Consider the following 21,716-nt stretch of genomic DNA (forward strand, 5'->3'; position numbering starts at 1 on the left):
GTAAGAAGCGAAAAATCCATATTTTTACTATATTTCTGTTGATTTTTTATTATAATTTTTAATTTTCACGAAATAGGTACCTCTCAGAATAGGTACCTCTCAGACCCCTGAAGTATTCTTTAAATTCTCTATTTCATCTAGTCTTTAAATTTTAATCATGCATTTGTTTCAAAATGGTTGCTATGCATTCAAAGCCATGTATTGTAATGAAAAATTATTTTAGTTAGAGCTTCTAAATTATTGTTACAATATAGTTTTACTATTAAGCTAATTTGATTAAACATTTATAATTTTTTTAATCATAAATTAAAGTTCTTACAGTGTATTTGAATAAAAATCAAAAAAATCTGATTTAAATCAAAAAAATCCGATTTAAATCAAAAAAATCTGATTCTTTTGATTTTTTTTAAAAAAATCAAAAAAATCACGAACCCTGGTATATAGCTATGTAAGAGAGTCTTCTAATCTAGATACATAAAAAGTAAATAATGTCAAAAGTTGAAAAAAGTTTAAAATTATTTTTCTAAGAGAAGTTGATTAAAACATTTGGATAAAAAAAAGTTTTATGAAAAATATTCATATTGAGCCCAGGAATAGAGTAAATTTGATTAATTCTTGTTAAAGTCTATTGCTTTTTATCATTTGTGTGGCCCTTAAGAAAGTTCAAGTTGAATTTATAGAATTGCAGCTTGGAGATTGATAGAATATTCAATAACTTGTTGTTTGGGTTGATTTGTTCTTTAGTGTTTAAAAAAAATTTTATGATTTTGTCTTGAATATTAGATTTTTTTTTTTGTGTTAGTTATGTAATCTCTTTCCTAATCTAATAAGCTATTCTAAATGTAAAACAATAACCTTTGAATATTAAGTTAAAAAATTTCTTTTTACTTTAAATTTCAAATAATGAAACCTTCTCGGTATGAAACTTAAATTTCTGAATATAATTTAAATGTGTTTTCCATTTCAAATTTAAGTCCATATGTAGCCCAAATAGATTAATGTAGATATAGTTAATGCATCAGGCGTCAGCTTCTTAATGCACCAGGAGTTTATTTCGTTCACTCAAGTAATCAAGTGATAAGTAATATTAAGGATAATTTCTTTCTTATTGTCGAGTTGGAAAAACATAAGTTTGGTTTTGTTGCTATTCAAATTCCAAAAATTATCAAACGATTTTCATTTATTTAGTGGTCTAAGTTTTTAGTCTAATTGATTTGTTCAAATGTGTTTAATCATCATCAAAAATCTTAATCTTAGCTTTTAATCTTATGTTACATAAATTTTACATAAAATAAGAAATAGTACTTAACCTCAAAATGAACTCTGAGACTCCTTTAAAAGTTATTATCCTTTTAAAAATTCTTACTTTGAAATTCAGTTGAGTCTTGTAATTCAAGGTGGATGAGAATAGTCCTGCCTCAAACTATCAAAAACTTGTAATATTGAAAATTCATAAAAATAATAATAAATAAATGGAAATAAAGCATTTTTTAAATTTTAATGTAGTATAGTTAAATAAAAAATATTGATGTCCCAGCCACTCCATACACATTTCCCTTTCCTGTGGTCTGCAAAAGACAAATAATATTAGTGGTTAGGACCAATCTTTAGGAATCAGTCAGTTATGAATGGAAACTCTTAGAATGACTTTCTTACATCATGTGACTTGTAGATGAAACTATAGAAATTTACTATGATACTTACCGTATTTTTCGGCGAAAGCGCCGCTTCGTCGCAAGCGCCGCACATCGATAAAATGGAAATTTTTAAAAAAAATTTTATAGTAAGCACCGCAATGGCGCTAAACCGGGCATATCAGCATCCTTTTAGAGGAGACCTTTAAATTACCATTTAGAATATCTGTATAATAAAAAATTAAATTTTTGAATGCATTTCATAAAGTAAAGTTTTAATTTCTAAATTATAATAAAAAATTTCTTTTTCAGCAAAAAAAAAAAAAAAAAAGAAAACAACAAAACGATATAAAATAAAGTTGTTCTTACCAGTTGGCACCGCGCCAAAGAACAGAAGAACAGCAAAAAAATTATTTATATGTGCAGTAGCTACGCTGAACTGATTACAGAAATCAGTAAAACAATGTAATAAGAAAAGTAAAATAAAAATTTATTATATGAAAAATTTTAAAATAAAAAGATTTTAAAATTTATTACCGTTAACAATTTGAGGAAAAACTAATACATAATAACGAAACAGCTAATAATAACGAAATAACTAACAATAACAAGAATAATAAATAACTAAACAAGCCCCAAAAAAATTCTGAAGGAATGAGAGAAGAGGAAATAAGTTTCACTTTCACAATCTTAGGGGGTGGAATTTTAGTGGGTAGAATGCCCTCTCCTTCAATGGAAATAACCCAATGTGACTCAACTAGAAAGAGAAGAAAATGTTTAAAAGAGGGGTGTACCCCACCTCCTCCACGTGTCATTTCTACTGGAGCTGATTAGGAGAAATCAATCAGTTATATTTTAAAGGGGTTGGGGAAAAGAAAAGGGTATGGGACCCCTAATCCAGCATTCCAAAATTCAGCACTTAATCTGATCTAATTTTTTCTTCTTTTTTTTTTAAGAAATTTATATTGATAAGATAAAAAAAAAATCAGCTATAATCTTTTTATTTGGAATTTTATTCTGTTGAAGTAACTTACTTTATTTTATCTTTTAAAAATAAAAAAAGAAGCTTGAAAAAAATAATAAAAAATAATAAATCTGTGTCAAAGGAAACATCTGTTTCTTAAGCAGTTTAAAATAAATTGAGAAGTAAAAACATCTGCATTCCCAATGAACAAAATAAAGAAATGCAAGTTGGAAAAAACTGATCAATCAATCTTGACAGCTGGGCTTGTGCTTTACTAATTTGCCCCCATATTTCCCTCCTCTGTTTGACCATAAATTGGCCACACCCAGTTGATGACATTGAAACTACCATGTGGACAACAAAGTGAATTCTATCCCTTTTGTGGTTTTTTATTCGATTTATAAATTTTTTTATTTTGCTGCTTTTTATTAGTTATTCACTGCTAATTTGTTTTTTTTTTGTCAGTAGTTAGCTTGTTTTTTTTCTTGTTAATATTTGTTTGCTTGTTTCTCTTATTTTTAACGTTATTACTTTTCAGCTTGTTTTTTGTTGTTATTCATTGTTAGTTTCTTAGCATTAATTGTTAATTTTTTTTTTTTTTTTNTTTTTTTGTAGTTCCTTGTTAGCTTTTTTTTTTTTTTGCGAGGTATGCGTCTTTTGTTAAAACAAAGTGTTATCTAAAAGAAAAAACGAGAACTATGATCTCGCTCCAAAGAAGAAACGATTATTTCTTCTTCATAGGATTCGGATTGTTTCTTCTTGATTATATTATATAGATTATTATTTTGATTAGTAAAATTTCTTAAGATGGGCCAGTTTTAAATTCACCCCATCATAATCAACGATCGAAACTTGACTAAATTTATTGGTTTTTCTGAAATTAACAATGGATATTTGGAGGCCATATTGGAATTTCCGAAAGAGATCCGAAGTTCGGCATTTCGTCAGTCCCGTGAGTGTCGGATTTAGGGTCCTATTACTTCCTTTTCTGTTCGCTCAAATTACAATTGCCGATGTTCTGCAGCAGATCGCGATGCGGGTGAATATTTCGTCGACTTCGTTATTAATTTTTTTTAATAGTCTTTCTCTCAGAAAATTATTTAATCTTAAATAACTTTACTTGAAAAATTTTTTTGCTGCTAAAAAATATTTCGTCGAAAGCGGCGCAGCATCGGAAGCGCCGCATGTAGGAAAAAAAGCAACTTTTTTTTCGATAGCGCCGCGGCGCTTCCGCCGAAAAATATGGTAGTTTCTTTCTTTCAGGTGAGTGTATTGTTCTTAATACTGGTGATTGATTCTTTTAAATTTAATACAATAGCATTTTTCATTCTGGTTGTAGATTTGCTCCCTAATGAAAGATTTCAGTTTAGAGTTTTCTTTTTTAAGTCTTATGAGTACAACAAGGTTTCTCTTTTCCCATGCCTACTTTGACGAGATTTATTCTGGATTTGTTATGGTTACACTGGAATTTTTGTTAGTTTCACGAATTCGATTTTCTGAATTCAGAGTTTGATCTTGCTGTCCAGATTACTTTTCTTGACATTAAGTATATTTTTATCTGTTTCATCCACCTTTGGTTTGCCTAATTAGCCTCTTTTTGAAACCTCCACAGTAAAAATAATAGTTAGCTTTGCAGTTTTCAATGCATTAAATTTGGTCTCTTTAAGTTGTGTATATTTTTGTGTGCATCATCGGCCATATTTTTAAAACTTAGTTCATTAAAAAGCACAGGCTGGCCACCTTTATTGCCCAGGCAAATTAATAATTNTTTAGTTTTTTATTAATGTGTTTTTAAGTTTCACCGTTTAATAAGTTTTCCCGTTTAATAAGTCGTTTCTTTCCACTCCCTTGAAAAACTTCTTAAACGGGTTCTACTGTACATACATACATTCATATAGAGAGAGATATGACTGAATATTTTTAGGAAATATATATAAACTTTGAACTGTATTTAAAAGTTTGACTTTTTTATTGTTTTTACTGAAAAAGCTTCGAAAAATGAAATTATTTCAGGAGTCAGAAATCAGATGGACACAGCTATTATCAATGGGCTAATTCAACTGAACTCGCTGATCCTGAAGCTCCAGATTCATATAGTTTGAGGTACATGGTGCCAGTTTGTGATAATTTGTTGAATATCAGCAATATAGATTATATCTGAGTTCTTTTTTATTATTTTGACTCTTTATCATATTATGGATTATTCATTTTTATTTTATATATTTGTTTCATTAGAACAACACATACCCATAGTCTGGACAGTGAAGTATTGTGCCTAGATACATGTCAACAGTCACAAACAGTTGTAGTTACCTTTAAAAATGGAGAATTGCTAGTTATAACTCCTCAAGATAAAAAGAAATTAAAGTTGTGAGTATCATTTATGTTATTATAACTTACATAATAATATTTATAGTACCGTAAAGCACCTTTTATATGATATGCCTTTCCGGACACTGATATAAATAAATGCATAAATAAAAAGAGATTTAATTGAAAAAACAAATTGAAAGAAAGTCATCGTGAAAGTAGTATTCTTAATTTGGCAATTAATATTGTTATCGAAAATAATCGATGAAGTACTAATTAAATTTAAAACATTTACATAAAAATTTTATGTCACAAAAGTTAAAAAGAAAAAAACGCCTCTAACACTAGAATCGCGGAGCGAGTCAATTTGAACCAAATCGATGTTTAATTTATCACTACAGGAAAAATATTAATTAAAAAAAATTCCTTTCATGACTTATAATAAATTTATGTAAGCAAAAATTTATCAAATTTTAATACTCGTAATATAATTGAATGGGGTATTATTAACACTTATACCTAGAATTGTGGAGCTGGTCAAATTGTCCCGTAAATAAGTTTGATACATGAATTATGATAAAGAAATATTTTTTTCGTGGAAACAACGTTAAAGCCATAAAGCATGTCTGTCTCTCCCCCTGAAATCCTCAAATGCTCTTAACCAGTGGTTGGGAAATAAGTAAAGGTTTTCAATCAAGGTCACAATGAGTATCTATGTTGGCATGTGAAGACCATTCTAGTTCTGAGTGAAATATTTTGCTGACTATTGTAATTTTTTTTTGTTTTTATTATAAGTATGTCACGGCGTCATAATTTTATTGTTCAGGAAGCTTTGGAATATTACCAGAACAGTTCAACAATTACCAGAAAATGATTCAGAAGAGGATAATGATGTTTCGATTTTGAGTAGTGGAGATGAATACCTGCTTACTAATGAAAACATTTTGAATTCGACTGAAGAAAACTAAAGTGACGATGACACAGTCAGTCCACTAACAATTTATGGCCCTTCTCATCCAAGAAATCAGCAATAACTTTCAAAGTTGGAAATAATGAAGTTGGAAAAGATGGGACAGTTTGGAATGTCTCGCAATTAGAAACATAAAACATAGAAAGAAAATCAAAGCATAATATTTTGAAGTAAGTTGGGGGCCCAACACCACATGCTAAATGCAATATGATGGACGGTAGTCCTGCAAGTGCCTGTAGACTCTTCATCACTGAATGGATATTAAAGCGTATAAAGAAATGTGATGAAGATGAAATGCCACGTACGCATGAAATATTAAAAATGTCTTGAACTGGATAGTCTGTGGTCAATGAACTGGGGACTGTCGTTTTTGCGAAATACATTGCCAAGACATACCCTCCAACTGCTACGGAATTTCCGTAGTTTCAGAAATCTTTTCAGACGGTAGCAAAATTAATGTCTTAATATTTAAAAAAAATATTTTTAGCGTAACTTGTCCACTATTACTTATAAAAGTGCAGGCCATATGGCTAGATTCTTAAGTTCTGATAAAAGTTTTATGAGAGATCCATTTGCTTTTAAAATTTCTACTTTGGTTCGCTACCACTAGAAAGAATTATTTTCAAAATCCTCATAAGTTGGAGGGTATGCCAAGATAGAGATTTCATGAAATAATGAGATTCTTGCGCTTTGATGGAAAGTCAACGAGATCAGATAGTCTAACAAACAAACAAATTTGCCCTTGTATCTGATATCTGAAATTGTTTTATTGAAAATTGTAAGACTAACTGTACTCTGGACCCTAGATGAACAGGTATTTCCTACGAAAGTTAGGTGTAGGTTTATTTAATATATGCCAAACAAATTTGGCATCAAATTCTGGTTGGCTGCAGATTATGACTGAAAATATCTGATTAATGGATTCCCATATCTTGGAAAAGATCACCAGAGTCCCTCAAACGTTCCTCTTTCCAAGCATGTTGTATTATTGAGGCGCGAGGGCTCAGGGGATAGAGCGTTCCAATGCGGCAAACCGGGTTCGAATCCCAGTCAATACGAATTCCCCATCTGGTTTGCACCTACCACAGTGCTGACATGAAATATCCTCATTGAAGCAATAATGTAAAAAGAAAACAATGGTAATAAAAATGAGCTGGTACCCCCTGAAGACGTCAGCTTCGGTAGTCGTATTTTTATTTCCATTGTTTTCTTTTTTCTTTATTGCTTCAATTATTCTTTCTTATGAAAATTCTGCTGCTTTGCACGTTTCTTTCAAAGGAAGTTCTGTTATTTTGAGATTTAAATACTTTGTATTCTTTTTCTTATGAAATATCCTCAGTCGCAGACGGATCATGGGTTTGAGTCCCCTTGCCGTCAGGCTAACCATGGAAGGGTTTTGTGGTCTTCCTCTCCATCTAACGCTAATATGGGTTAGCTCCGTCAAAAAGTCCTCCTTGAAGGCAAATTTCTCCCAATACTCGCCCCAGGAGTTCCCTTGTCTTCTGGATTGGCTTAAAAATTACTAGGCTACGTAGTTGAACATTAGTAGTCTTAAACCCATTAAATTGGGTCGGCTGTTCAATGAAGGTTATAAAAAACATGTTGTATTGAGCTAGGATAGTCTGGTTGGTAAGGCATTGGCCCCATGTCCAAGAGTTCGTGGGTTCGATCCCAGGCCGACAGAAGACTCCCCGTGTAGTAAATGGTGACTCATGCACATTAAATCTGTCGAGTCGCAAAGTCCTCCATGTTCCCATAACAAATCAATACCTCTGGGGGTACTGATTAAGGAGTTTCCTTGTCTTCTGGATTTCTGGAGTGTTTCCCTTCCAATGAGGCAAACCAGGTTCAAATTTCTAGCCGTGGCTGGTCGAATCGAATTCGCATCCGACTTGTGCAGCCACAGTGCTGACATGAAATATCCTCAGTGGTAGACAGATCGTGGGTTAGAGTCCCTTTGCCGTGACGCTAACTGTAGGAGGTTCTCGTGGTCTTCCTCTCCATGTAACGCAAATTCGGGTTAGTTCTATCAAATGGTCCTCCACGAAGGCAAATTTCTCCTGATACTTGATCCAGGAGTTCCCTTGTCTTCTGAATTAAGTTCAAAATTACAAGGCTATGGAGTTGAACATTAATAGTCATAAGCCCCAAAAGGTGGGTTGGCTGTTCAACAACGGTTATAAAATAAAATAAAAACATGTTGTATTGCGACTAATATGTCCATATGAGAACAAAGGTAAAAACGTTATTACCGATAACTTTTTTACTACATTGAAACTTGCTTAGACATTAAAATCCAGAAACACCAGCCTTGTAGGAACTGTAAAACGCTCAAGAAGAGAAATACCTGTTTTCTGTAAAAGTGTTATAAAATCTGAATTGCATTCGACTACTGTACTAACTCATAAATATATCAGTCTAACTGTTTACAGGGGGGAAAAGGTGAAAATGTTTTGTTGCTAAGTAGTATTAATCTAATTGTTGAGATTACAAGTGATTAAAAAAAATACCCAATTCTTATATCTTTTTACAATGCAACTAAGTTTGGTGTTGACATAATAGACCAAATGACAAGGAAATATACTGTCCAAACTTGTTTACGTAGATAGCCGGTGTAGGTTTTTATAACATTTTGGACCTCACTGCTATCAATGCTTGGGTTTTATACAAAGCTGTAACTGGAAAGTCTATTAGTAGACGACAATTTATTCAAAACTTAATTGAAGAATTGCAAGAAAAATCTGTTCTCTCCCGACAGAAAAAAATAACACAGCTGTACAAAGCAGCCTCTGAAAACGACGAACAACCACAAGTTAAGCATAAACGAGTTTGATGTCCCAGTTCAAAATGTGAAAATAAAACACAAAATATTTGTTCAAATTGCAAAGCACCCATTTGTGGTAAATGTACAGAACGTATTACTACTAAATTTTGTGCTGAGTCATATAATAAGTTGGATTTAAAAAATTTGAAAAACAAGTGACTAAGAGGTATTTTTTTAAATATTTCTTAATCTTTTTTGTAGAAATTATATATAAACTTATTTAAATGGCCTACTCTGTTTTTTCGTTAAAGTATAAAGGGTAAGCTATATTTTGAGCAAGAGATTTCTAAATTGAAATAACTTATTCAATAAAACAATTTTTCTTGCAAAAAAGGAAATTTCTGGTAATTAACATAAGAGTATTATTTATATTATTATATTCAAAGATGTATTTCAGCTTTCTTAATTAAATTATATATATTTATGAGGTTTACAATCCTGGGTCAAAATAACCCGCTCCGCAGTTCTTGGTATGTTCAAAGTCCCGTAGTTCTAGTGTTAAATTAAATCTTGAATACACATATGTGTATAATTCATTCTCCATATATATATGATACATTATGTCTATATATCATATCATTAAAAAATGCTTCATATATTTTTTAGATCTGATGAATGGATAATTGGAGCTAGAATATTGTTTTGTGAAGATTCAGTTGAGCATTTGTTTCTCTCTCTCTCAAATGGAAGTGTTAAAACCTTTCTTATGTCCACAGTGTTAGACGAAAATTTTTGTGTAAGCTATATAGTAATTGAATATATTTTTTATTATGACTTTTATCCTTTAAGTATTTGTCCCAGCATATTTTCTATCTCTCTTTGCTGTTTTTTTTTAACATAACAGACCAATTGTTTCCATGTTAAATTATAGGAAAATGATGCATATAATGTGAAACTTCATACAAAATTTTCTAAGAAGCAAAAAATTTTTCTGAGTTTTAAGAAATTTAAATTATTGAAAATTTAAAGAATTTTATTTTTGGAAAAGTGTTAAATCATTTTTTATGCACTTTTAAAGCAAATAATTGCTTTTGATGGTAGTATTTTTCTAGTTTGAGTAATGACATAATCTTGGAAATATAAATGTAATTTTTTAAGTCTGATTATTCAAGCTCTAGAAATTGAATGTACAATGCACAAAAATAACATGAATCAATCACCCTGACTTACTTTTTGTGTAATGATCTGATTTTCGCGTACTAGGACTCAGTCTTAATAGTTCAAGGGAATGATCTCAAATATGTTAGTTATTTAGTCCAGACAATATTCTAAGTAACCTGATCAAATACAAAAATGTACTATTTCTGAATAAATATGTCTTTTCTTGATAGATTTGCATTTCCAACAACCAAAATATAGGGGGAGCTGCAATCTGGGAAATTTTGGTCTTAATTTTACTTTTTGTGTATTTCACCATATTTTGAGATTTTTTTAAGCAAATCATAAAATGTTTGCTCACAATTATAATTTTTTTTTTTATCCAAAATGAAATTTCATGGGAAAGATAATTTTTAATTATTATTTATTTTTTGTTTTATTTAATAATTATCAAAAAGTTTGAATTGTAAGGTATATAAATTTTTACATTGAATGCAACTTTATAAGGCCAAATACAAAAGTTGAAAGAAATTGGCCAATTTGGTTCCTGAGAAATCAAATTTTAAAGAATTCGGAGTCATATATTTAAATATGGAAATAATAAATAAATTTTTCTGGAAATATTTGGCCAATTTCATTCAAATTTTGCATTTTGCCTTGAATTACATTCTTTAAAATGATGTAAATGTTTGTAAACCTTATAATTGTGCAGAAATATGTCAAATAGGTATAAATGTGGTCAAATAGTTCCTGAGAAATCGAATGTTAAAGAATTTGTAGTCATATATTTGAATATGGGTATAAATTTCTTTGTAAATATTTAACTAATTTCATTCAAATTTTGTATTTTGCCTTGAATTACATTCTTTAAAATGATGTGTGAAAATTTATAAACCTTACAATTCAAAGTTATTCTACTACAATTAAATAGCATAATAAAAGAAATAATTTTTATAATTTTTTTTTTTGCATCTTTGACTAAACGAATTTTATAATTGTGGTGAAAAAAAATTTAACTCTGTTCTTGTGTACCTTTACAGTAGAATCTCAGACTTAAGGGACTATTTTAAGTTTTAGATCATATTAAAATTAAAATCCACCACACTTGGCCTATGATTGTTAAATTTTTCATTGAGATTTTAAGTAATGTTTTTTGAACCTGTATAGCTCAATTACTTAAAATTTCATCAGATTTTCACATAAATTTTCATCAGATTTTTTAAAAAATTTAACAGTTTATGATATTTACATAATTTTGACTACATTTAGATATTTTTATTGCCTTTAATGTTTTTGTCTAATCATTAGAATCACATCATTAAAATCCTGCATGCAAATTAAACTATAAATAATAATAGACATCACATTCATTTTTCAGTTAAATCAGATGAACATTTGGAGAAGTTATGGGGTCTATAGTAAGCATATGAAACTGGGAGTATTTAAAAGAGAAAAACATTATATTCTGAACATATTTTTCTTGAATTCGTGGCCCCCCTTAAAGCAGTCTCGAGGCAGAGGTTCCCTTTTTATCCCTGCCAACTTCACAACTGATCAAAAGTTATTCTGGGTGATTCGTTTAGTTTTTTACACACTGTACATTACTAGAGCAAAAGACAAAGCTCAATTTGTTAATTATTGAAAGTTATGCAAAATATTTCCCTTTCTTGGAGTTGTACAGTGAGCCAAAAAATAAAGGACCACCCTGAATAACTTTTAATCTAATGATTGTATCTTCACATTCTAGAACTCGTTCTTCATGTTTCGAGGGGGTGACTTCAATTACGCAAATTACTTAGTGTGGACAATATTTTAAGTTATGAAATCAGACCCAAAAATGTACTTTTCTGAATTACCATCTTTTTTTCCCCCCGACGGATTTGGATTTCTGACTTCCAAAATATAGGGGGGTAGTTGATATCTGGGAAATATAAAATGAATTTCTTCCCATGTTTTGTTTGCTATATTCTTCATTTACTTATTAGGCATAACTGCCATTAAATAAAATTTATCTCCTATTTCTCTTATTTTAAGCTATATCATTTTTAAGTTAAGTAATTTGTTTTGATTGTTTTATAATTACACAAGAGTGATAAATTTCTGCATTAAGTTATGCAGTATTAAATTACTCAAAAATCTACAAATATCTCTTTTTTTTATCAAGTTTTAAATTATTGATTTAATTGTTATAAGCTCTACTAGGAAATTTCTATAAGAGAAAATTTGTATGATTATTATAATTTGATAGTTTCATATTTAATGTGATCGATTTTCATGTCTGCTTCTATTTTTAGAATCTCAGAATCAAGTATTTTTATATTTCTTTTAACTTAATGATATGACAGAGAATAAATATTTCATATTAATTGTGTATAGTTATGATTTGTAAATATGCATTTTAATTACATAGAGTTTTTATATTTCATAGGATAATTCCTGGACTTTATCTTCATCGCTAGAGAAAGAGAATTCTTTATACACTACTGCATTTTACTGTATAAATAAAGACTTATTAGTGTGCGGTGATACAAAGGGCTACTTAAAAATTCATAAAAATGATATTACATCTAAAAAAGTGAGTAAACAAATTTTTTGGCATAACTATCTTGTCTATAATATAATATTATAAATAGATAATGAGATATTCATTGCTTTTTTATATGATTGTTCTATTTACATTTTATAAATGTCATCTTTATTTTTTATGAGTTAAAGTTAAATAAATACTAAAAAATTTACAGTTTGACCTCTATCTGTTACCTCTACGGAATTTTTTCAAATCCTAATTTTAAATCTCAAAATTTATTTTTTAAAGTAGAATCGCTTAGCTACCCAGAAAACCGGGAAAAGTCAAGGAATTTAGAAATTGTCTGAGAAGTCAGGGAGTTAAAAATTTTTGAGGCAAATTCAAATTCACAACAGGTAGCAAACAGAATGGACAATTACAGCATATCATAAATTTTTTTATTTTCATACCTAACTTATTGGAAATTCTCCCCTAAAACCGAAAATCTGATTGTTTTTTTCGGCAAATGTTAATTTAGTTAGTTATTAAACATTTAAATTGCCCCAAAAGGCCTCCGTAAGTGATGCAATCAAAAACGACCCCTGATTGGTTATGACGTCAAATGTGCCGAAGNATTCAGGTAGTATGATTTGGCAAGTGCAAAACATGCGATCTTTGCAATAACGTTTCCCATAAATTACATTTCTCATGCAAGAATTATAGTTTTACCAATTTGGCATGGAGCCAAATTTCACAGGACCATAGCATGTTATGGTTTTGTGATGTAGAAAACTTACTTAACTGCAATAATTGTTTTTGTTGCTAGAATCCATAACTGATAGAAAAATGAATGGACTTCAGATTGTTTATTCTTATTTTTTTTATTAAGCAATTTATCAGGATAAATATTGTTTAAAAATCTATCATAAATTAATGTTTTTTATTTGGTAATTTTCTTAATCCTTTATCACCAAGGTTTGATGTATGAATTCAATTAATCTCGTTATTACGAACTCTTGGGAAGCAAAATAATTGCTGTTGCACTTGAAAATTATAAAGCAATACTATAATATAATATAACAGCCAATATTATAGTATTCTTAGGGCCCATTTTTGTAAGAAATTGAAATCATTTTTCTGAAAATTTCTTACCTTATAAAGAGCAATAACTATTTTTGTTCCAATTTTATTGTAAATCCACATGTTTTTTCGACTGATTCCTGATGGTTTTTCAAATTCATTCCTATGGATGGTGTTTTCCATTTAAATGTAAACAACAACAATCTTGAGCTGCTCTACTTCTAGTTAGAAAGTATACAGCAACTTATTCTGCTAGGTGATATTTTCAAACAAATAATTTTACTTTTAATAAAATAAATAAATTATAAAAATTTTTAGCTCAAATCTGCTGTATTTCATAAGATAATGATATTACGTAATTTTGATGAGTTTGAAATAAAAATTTGTATTAGTTATTTATAGATGTTTTGTTAAAAAGGTGACATGGTTGCTAAATTTAAACAGAACTCGCTTTTACGACAGTCCTGATTTTGCCTCTTTTAACTTAACAATTGCTGTTGCAAGCCGTGCACCATCATAACTTAGTGTTAGCATAATGTTCGAGATTAAGTTCATTTTACAAATTATCATTAGGGTTTAAGTAATAAAGTTAGTATATTGTTGACAAGGTAATAAGTGTCTTATATAATAACGCTGCTTTTTTTCAAATGAGGATTTTTATGTCTTGAAATGACAATTCTCCAAATTACGATTCTTTTAATAACAAATAATAAACCATGTAATAAATACACATATATGAGAAATACTATTCAAGAGAGTCTCACAACACTATGGTTACTTTGTGAGTTAAATGGTTTCAAAATACACTGGAAATAGTAACCCGGAAGTATAGGCAGTAAAGAGTTTGCAGTGCATGCATCCTAATGTAAAAAAGACCATCCATATCTAAGATCCCAACACTCGAATACGCCACCTGGGGAGAAGACCGGTTCATAGCTTAACCCTTCCCTCTCCTCTTCTCAGTTGTACAGGAATGTACTATGATATTTTCCCCTTTCTTTATACTTTTCATATTTGAATTGTCACAAATTTTTTTTTTTTTTTAAATTTTCACAATGCTTTCTTCTGGAACTATGTTCAATGTAGTTTTCATTTCCATATAGTTACCTAACTGAAAAGTTTTTAATCTGTTTGAAAGTAAAGACAGAAACTAAAAACTCACTTTGAAAATTGTATGAATGAACATTATAAACTCTAATTATAACTTTTCATTTTTAATAGCAATCTTACTTGTTTCTCAATTATGTAAAGACGCTTCAAATGTTCAAAAAATTAACTTTTAGCTGTTTATTTTTCATTAAATCAATCAGTTAAATCCATCAGTTGAAAAAAAAATTATAACACAAAATTCAAAATGAACAAAATTGGAATTTGTTATTTTGAAGAAAATTTCACAAAACAAGTTTTGGAACCGAAACAGCCAAGATAATGTAAGCAGTTATATATTTTTACTCAAAAGAGTCAACAAAATTGAAACAGTCAAGATAAGTCTTGTAAAATGAAAAGTCTAAAAGTGGCTGCCACTGATCAGGAACAATTGATGTAGTTCCTGATCACTACACTATATACAGAAGAAATTCTATGAAAAGAATTTTAATATCCAGTTCAGTCTGCACAATCCATTATGTGTAAAGCACATTTATCTCTATTCACACACAAATGTACTGAAGTGTTCGAATATCGATTCCAGCTCCCCTCCATGTATCTTGAAATTTCAAACAGTATCAATCTATATAAGATAGCACCATCTGCAAATAAATAAATAAACTTAAGAAAATTTTTTTTAACAAGCAGTAGATTACATTCTTGCATTGTTGATTGTCAGTAGTAATAATTGAAAAGCATTCTTGCTCTTTATACAGTGTAGTAGTATATTTTTCTGTGTGGATAACACTAAAAATATAAACAATTTATGTATAAATATTTTTCAAGACAACATGCAGAAGTGTGAGACAAATTTTGTTTTAAGCTATATATGGCTTAATGTTCTCTACAGTATAACAATAAATAAGAGTTAAATATAAATTTTACTTTACTTTATTTTTGCGAATGTCTGAATTTCAGAAGGGGTGGAGTATATTCTTCGATCCATCACTTTAATTTAAGAGGAAAATAAAATTTTCTTTTTGGAAAATAGCGTAGAAGTTTTAAAGCAGCAATTTTGTTTTTTCTAAAATTTTCAACTTTACTTGATTTTATTCTATTAATGTCTAAGTTTCAGAAGATGCGAAGCAGATTTTTCGCCTCCTCACTTTTATTTCAGAGGAGAATAAAGTTTTCTATTTGGAAAATAGATTCAAAGAGGAATTTTTTTAAATTACCAATTTTGATTATTTTTGAGCTTGTTGAAATTGCACAAGGGGCGAAACACTTTGTTCGCCCCCTCATTACTATTTAGGAAAAAAATCGAGTGAACATAGGAAATAAAATATTTTTCTTCTTTTATTTTACTTTTCCAAATGTCAAAAAACACATTAATTACCCATAACAAAATAAAATTTTCTACTTGGTGTATAGCTTCAAAATTGAGAAAGAATAGCTTTTTTTCTTTCTCTGAAACTACCAATTTTACTTAACTTCGTCTTGGCGAATGTCTAAATATCAGAAGGGGCAAACCACATTATTCGACCCCCCCACTGAAATTTTAGAGGAATATAAGATTCTCTATTAGAAAAATAACTTCAAAATTGAATTTTTTTTTAAAGTACCGATTTTACTTGACTTTATTTTTGTGAGTGCTAAATTTCAGGAGGGGGGAAACACATAGTTTACCCCATCACTTAAATTTTAGCGGGGCCCTCTGCCTCTGCCCGGTTGGCACACCACTGGGTCTGACACTAGACTGAAGTGCAATATACTGAAAATGTTAACAATCAACTATATACAGCCGTGGCCTTTCCCCTTCTCTGCGAAGCGTGTTTGTTCTTTTAAGAAATGGAAATAACTCTGGGAAAAGGTCTTTGACCGTTTTTTACCCTTCCCTTTATGTTAAAGTAGATATGCGATTACAAAAAAGAAAATTTTCATCAATTCTATCTTACCACAATTTCTTTCCTACATATATTTATATAATTAGAGTATTTAACTTTGAAAAAACATGATGTGGTCCCCTTGACCGTCGGTGCCCCGGGGCTGTGCCCCGGCGTAGTTACGGCCCTGGTGTCTGGAATGTCTAAACTAGCAAGAAATTAAATTCAATCTCATTGAGCATTAGTAAGAGTAGGGAACAAATGAAACTCTAGTTGCATAGTACACAGTTTATGGTGTTAGTTAATAAATAAATTATAGTTGCATTAGTATATAATTATAGTAAATTGATTGATCTAATTAATATAAATTTCTTTATGGAGAGCATATTAAAAGAAGGCTTTAAGTGATAATTCAATAATTTGATAAATATAAGCTATTTTCAAAACGTTATAAATATTAAAATCAGTTAAAGCTGCCATATTTCTTTACCTGGTTGAAAAAGATTAAGTTATTACATAACAATTTTGTATTTTCTCTTATTTAATTAAAAAAAATCTTTACTTAATGTATGTTTTGAATGGTTTGTAATATTTATCACTTATTTATTGTTAAACCTCTAATTTTTTGCATAGTTTGCTGATTTTCTCAACTTTTATGGAATTATTTTAGATACATGAAAGTGCCATTACTGGAATTGCTGTGATTGATCATTATATATTTACTAGCTCTCTTGACAAAACCGTCAAAGGTTGGAAGCTTTCAAGTCTTGAACAGGTATTTAACCACTTTTTATTTCTGCATGATGTGTTGTTCTGATAACAGTCACATGTGAGGCCTCTGTACACAAATTTATTGTAAAATTGCTTTAAGAGACATCAAATCAAAATCTAATTTCCTAACTTCCCATCATCATTGTAATTTGTATCTCATTATGAAAATTCCATAAATTTTAATAAAATCATAAATTCTAATATCTCTAACAAAAAAACTTTACTGCATAACAATTAGTGATTATTACTGGGTTGACAGATAAATTTCATTAATAGAGAATCTCTGTTAACAATTTTGATGAAAGAAGGTAAAGAAAAATTGAAGACAAAACAAAAAAGTTGAAAGGTTTCTTTTCCCAATAAATCATTTTTCTCTTTTTAAACATGATATCCAAAAGGACAAACCCCAATCCATCCAGCATGTTTAGAGATGCGAGAATATTCTTGGAGAATGTGAATGTGCTGAGAATATTCTCCATTCTGAGAATATTACTGTCATTCTGAAATAAAAGGAAACTAAGTAAACTCTCTTTACTATACGATTTTCTGCAATATTCTTGTTAATATTTTTCATTATGGATCAAGTTTCTCCTTCAATGTCTTCAGAAATAAATAATATGAATTTTGAGACTGAATAAGAATATTGATTCAACTTTCGTGATGAACAATGTTTCGAGTAAAAAAAAAATTGTAAATAATACTTTTATTAAACAAGTCTTGAAAATTAAGGAGAAAAGACTACAATAAAATTATTTAATATATAGAAAAGTTTATTGAACGTTATGTCCATCGATTCACAGTGCTGAAATTTTCCTAGATTTCAAATTTGATGATTTTGTGTTTTTACGTATGATGTTACAGTATTGTTATGCATGCATTTCTTATGACAATTGATTAAAAAATCAGAGCTAAATAACTGCTATCATGAAAATTTAGCACTTCACTGTGATATTAATTCAACAATGGATGTTCATTACTTACACATTTTGAAACATAAAAATATAACTTATATTTAAATGAAAATGTAACCTTGTATCTTGTTCACAGTGAACAGGTGCGATTCATTTTCTCCTTTTCAGTTTAGATCAGCATTTTTTTTATGTAAGACATTGTTTTAAATAGTAATTGAAAAAAATTTGTTTTAATTTCATTAAATTAATCAATATCATCACAATTGATAGTTTCATATGGAATGTGTATTGTAATAACCACCCTTGATATCATTTTAAAAGAATGCTTGTGAAAAGTTAGATGCAAAACCTGAATACTAGTGTAAGGTCATAAATTAATATTTAATTGAAAAATAATAAAAATATTTTCCAACTCTAACAATAAAAGCCAAAAAATGAATTGAAATAATTTATAACTAATTTTACTGGTGATAAAGGACTTGATGGCTTAGACAATGAAAAAATGAAAACATTCTAATCCCACTAGATAAATAAAATGGTTTTGATGATTTTTTATTGTCATTCCTGAACTCAAATTTTTGAAGGATCATAAAAATATATGTTAAAAGCAATTATTACTGAATGTTTGTTAAACACAATTTTCCTGCATTTTAGGTATGCCAGTATCATTCACCAGTTCCTATAACTAGTCTTAAAGCATCAGAAATTTGCTTAGGAGGATTTGTTAATGCTAACACGTTAATTATTGGGACAATCTTTGGTGGAGTAGAAGTACTTCAATTTGTTTGATTTTGATTCTTCTGTTAAACTCCATTTTGTGCTTCTTTCTAGTGACACCTTTTATGAGCTTATGTAACATTAATTATTTTCAATAATTTTCTTCTCAAGGCAAATTATTATTGTATGTCATATTACTGAATTGCTTTTATTGAATAGCAAGTTGTAGTTTTCATTCTGAAATTAAATAAACCAATGACACTTTATTTCTGTTGCACATTGTGATACAATATGTAAAATGAATAATTATATCATTGCCATTATGTTTTAATTTTTAACTCTTCTAGGAGTTTTTATACTAAATTTTAGCATGTGATAATACTTATATTTTAAAATGATTATTTATTATAATTTAATTTTGCACTATTTTACGGTAATTAAGTACAGAAATGTAAAATATTAACTTACCAAGAGAAAAAAACTTTTAAATAAATAAACAAAATATGTATATATATATATATATATATATATATNATGAATATATATATATATTCTGTAAAAACTTCCTGAACTGCTCATGCTTTATTTGTGATACTTTTTCTTGGAAAAGTTTAAATAATTGAGGTTTTCTTTGCATAAAAAGGGCAATTCTCTTACTCAATTGTACACCTTTTAAACAAGGGACCTTCAAATTTTTATAACGATAGAAAAGGCGTGTGGTCATGCTGGCTCCCATAATATAGACAGCTCATATTAATGCTTGAGGCATGTCAAGCATGATTTTGAGTATCTTTTTACAAGATTTCCCAATGATAATTTATTTCAATTAATTAGAATGGTGTAGTTAGACCTTTGAACTATTTAAGGAAGGAATAATTGCAAATACTACTCAGCTCTTTACTCAGCCTGTTGTGGAGAAAAATAAAGATTTATGAATAAAATAAAAACGTGTAACACTCGAGTTATAGTTCGGAAAATGCCTTCTGTCTAGTAAAAAAATACAGGAAGCTCGTTTATATGCATTCCTGCCCCACTACATCCCTGGTTTGCCGGCAATTCCCATATAGAGAATAGATGTGTTATTTTCTGTTTTAAGTGAGTGGGTTTCATTATATTTGCTGTAACTTTGTTAAGAAAAACTCTCTGGACTCATGTGCAACTCTAGTAAAATGTATTACTTTTTACATTTTCCAATCTTTCTTATAGTGATGTGTAAGTTATTTACTTTTTCAAATGGTAACTGCTGTTTATTAGTAAGATTCATTTCTAACAGTATTCCTCAACCTTTTTTTTACCAACAATGTGCAATTATATGTGTTATTAAATCTCACATCAGTGAAATAACAGTTGCATTGTAATTGTGATGTTATTAGTGTAAATTTCATACTATACTAAAACCATACTATGCAAAACTAATACAGAACTATACAAAACGCATTGTATTTCCAAAAAGATACACAATTTAATAGCTATCATAGTAATTAGGAATCAATGATGTCTTATTCTAACACTTTTGAGTTGCTCATTGTTGTCAGGCTAACAATTGACTTATATTTCGATTTTGCCTTTACATTTAGCAAAATATATTTAGTCATTTATATGCCAAATAAGTACATTAATTCCAAGTGTATTTTGCAGAGTTATAACCGTTTTTGCATAAAAACATAGGAGAATTTTAGTTATTTTCTTCTTAAGTAATGCAAATATTGTTTAGTTTTATTTGCAAAGAAGTATCCTTTTATGATTCAGAAAACAATTTAATCAAAATTATTTATTTTATTTTTTTGCTTAACAAGGGAGGGAAAGAATAACAATTTTAAATTATTTAAAATGCAAATGATTGACAACACAAAAAATCAGGAAAGAAATAATTTGTCCCCTTGCTTTCTAGTATCACTTGGAAACAGTCATCTCACAAAGAGTATTTCGATGAATAATGCGGTGATCATCCACACACACATGGCAAACTGACCATGAAGTTAGAACACATGCTAAAAGTAACAGATCTTTGAGCCATAGAAATATGTTATCAGTGTACACCACTAGGATATGGATTACTCCATAGTATTACATTTGTGTTAAAATTTTCTAAATAAATTTATGTGATCTAATAACTTTTAGCATTAAATGTGTGACAGAACATTAGATTTTATGTGTGACAGAACATTAGATTATTTATTTTAGAAAAGTTTTAAGCACAGACGTAAATTACCCTTAAATAAAATCAAGACATATTTTTTCTTTTTAAATGTTATTTGTGAGACTCTAATGTTCAGAAAATACTTTATAAATTCTGTTTTAATGACTTAAACACAAACCAGTCACAAATGTTAAGTCAATGGGAAGTTGTCCTTTCTAGTCAGATGTGTTTGTGACAGAAAATGACTCTCTTATTTCAAGAATGCAACTACTTAAAATTTATCATGAACTAATGAAAGATTACTTAAAGGGTATTTAATTATATTTTATTCAAAATATTGATTTTCTGCCTTTTTACTAGAAATTTGTATTTTCTAAATCGTTGAATGATCATCTCTTTAAACAAATTGACAAACGAACTTAGAATAAGAAAAAAGCACTGCAAAGATTCTATGCTTAATTTCTTACATGCAATCTTTATTTGATGTTAAAATGTGCAATGACTGGTGTTTACAAACAGAAACCCGAATAAATAGAGTATGAGTTTTAAATGGAATGCAATCCTTATGTTTATGCAATCTTTAGTACTTAATGATCATATGATGAACGAATAAAATATATTTACTACTCATAAAACTAATATTTTCTTCCCCGTTTGTTCACTCCTTTTTCATTGGCACAATAAAATACTCATAGGATTATTTAATGAGACATACAAAAGAAATATTTCATTAAAGCAATATACTCATAATATTTAAGCTAGGGATGCACAACCTTTTGAAGTGAATAGCCACATGATAAATTATTTAGACAGACATGTTAA

General features: G+C 29.1%; 1 protein-coding gene across 17 annotated transcripts in view; it reads left to right on the forward strand.

Annotated features, from left to right (window-relative positions):
* Window positions 1-19,020, forward strand: part of LOC107451625 (telomerase protein component 1) — a 275,001-nt gene extending 255,981 nt beyond the window's left edge. For all 17 annotated transcript variants that reach the window (XM_021147098.3, XM_043040343.2, XM_021147105.3 and 14 more), the window contains 6 exons: window positions 4,612-4,701; window positions 4,834-4,968; window positions 9,309-9,438; window positions 12,229-12,375; window positions 17,026-17,130; window positions 18,692-19,020. In XM_021147098.3, the coding sequence (XP_021002757.2) occupies window positions 4,612-4,701; window positions 4,834-4,968; window positions 9,309-9,438; window positions 12,229-12,375; window positions 17,026-17,130; window positions 18,692-18,826 (742 nt within the window). In that variant the 3' untranslated portion in view covers window positions 18,827-19,020. The remainder of the gene's footprint in view (window positions 1-4,611; window positions 4,702-4,833; window positions 4,969-9,308; window positions 9,439-12,228; window positions 12,376-17,025; window positions 17,131-18,691) is intronic.
* The last annotated feature ends 2,696 nt before the right edge of the window (window positions 19,021-21,716 follow it).

Source organism: Parasteatoda tepidariorum, chromosome X1 (genome assembly GCF_043381705.1).
Source record: "Parasteatoda tepidariorum isolate YZ-2023 chromosome X1, CAS_Ptep_4.0, whole genome shotgun sequence".
NCBI lineage: Eukaryota > Metazoa > Arthropoda > Arachnida > Araneae > Theridiidae > Parasteatoda > Parasteatoda tepidariorum.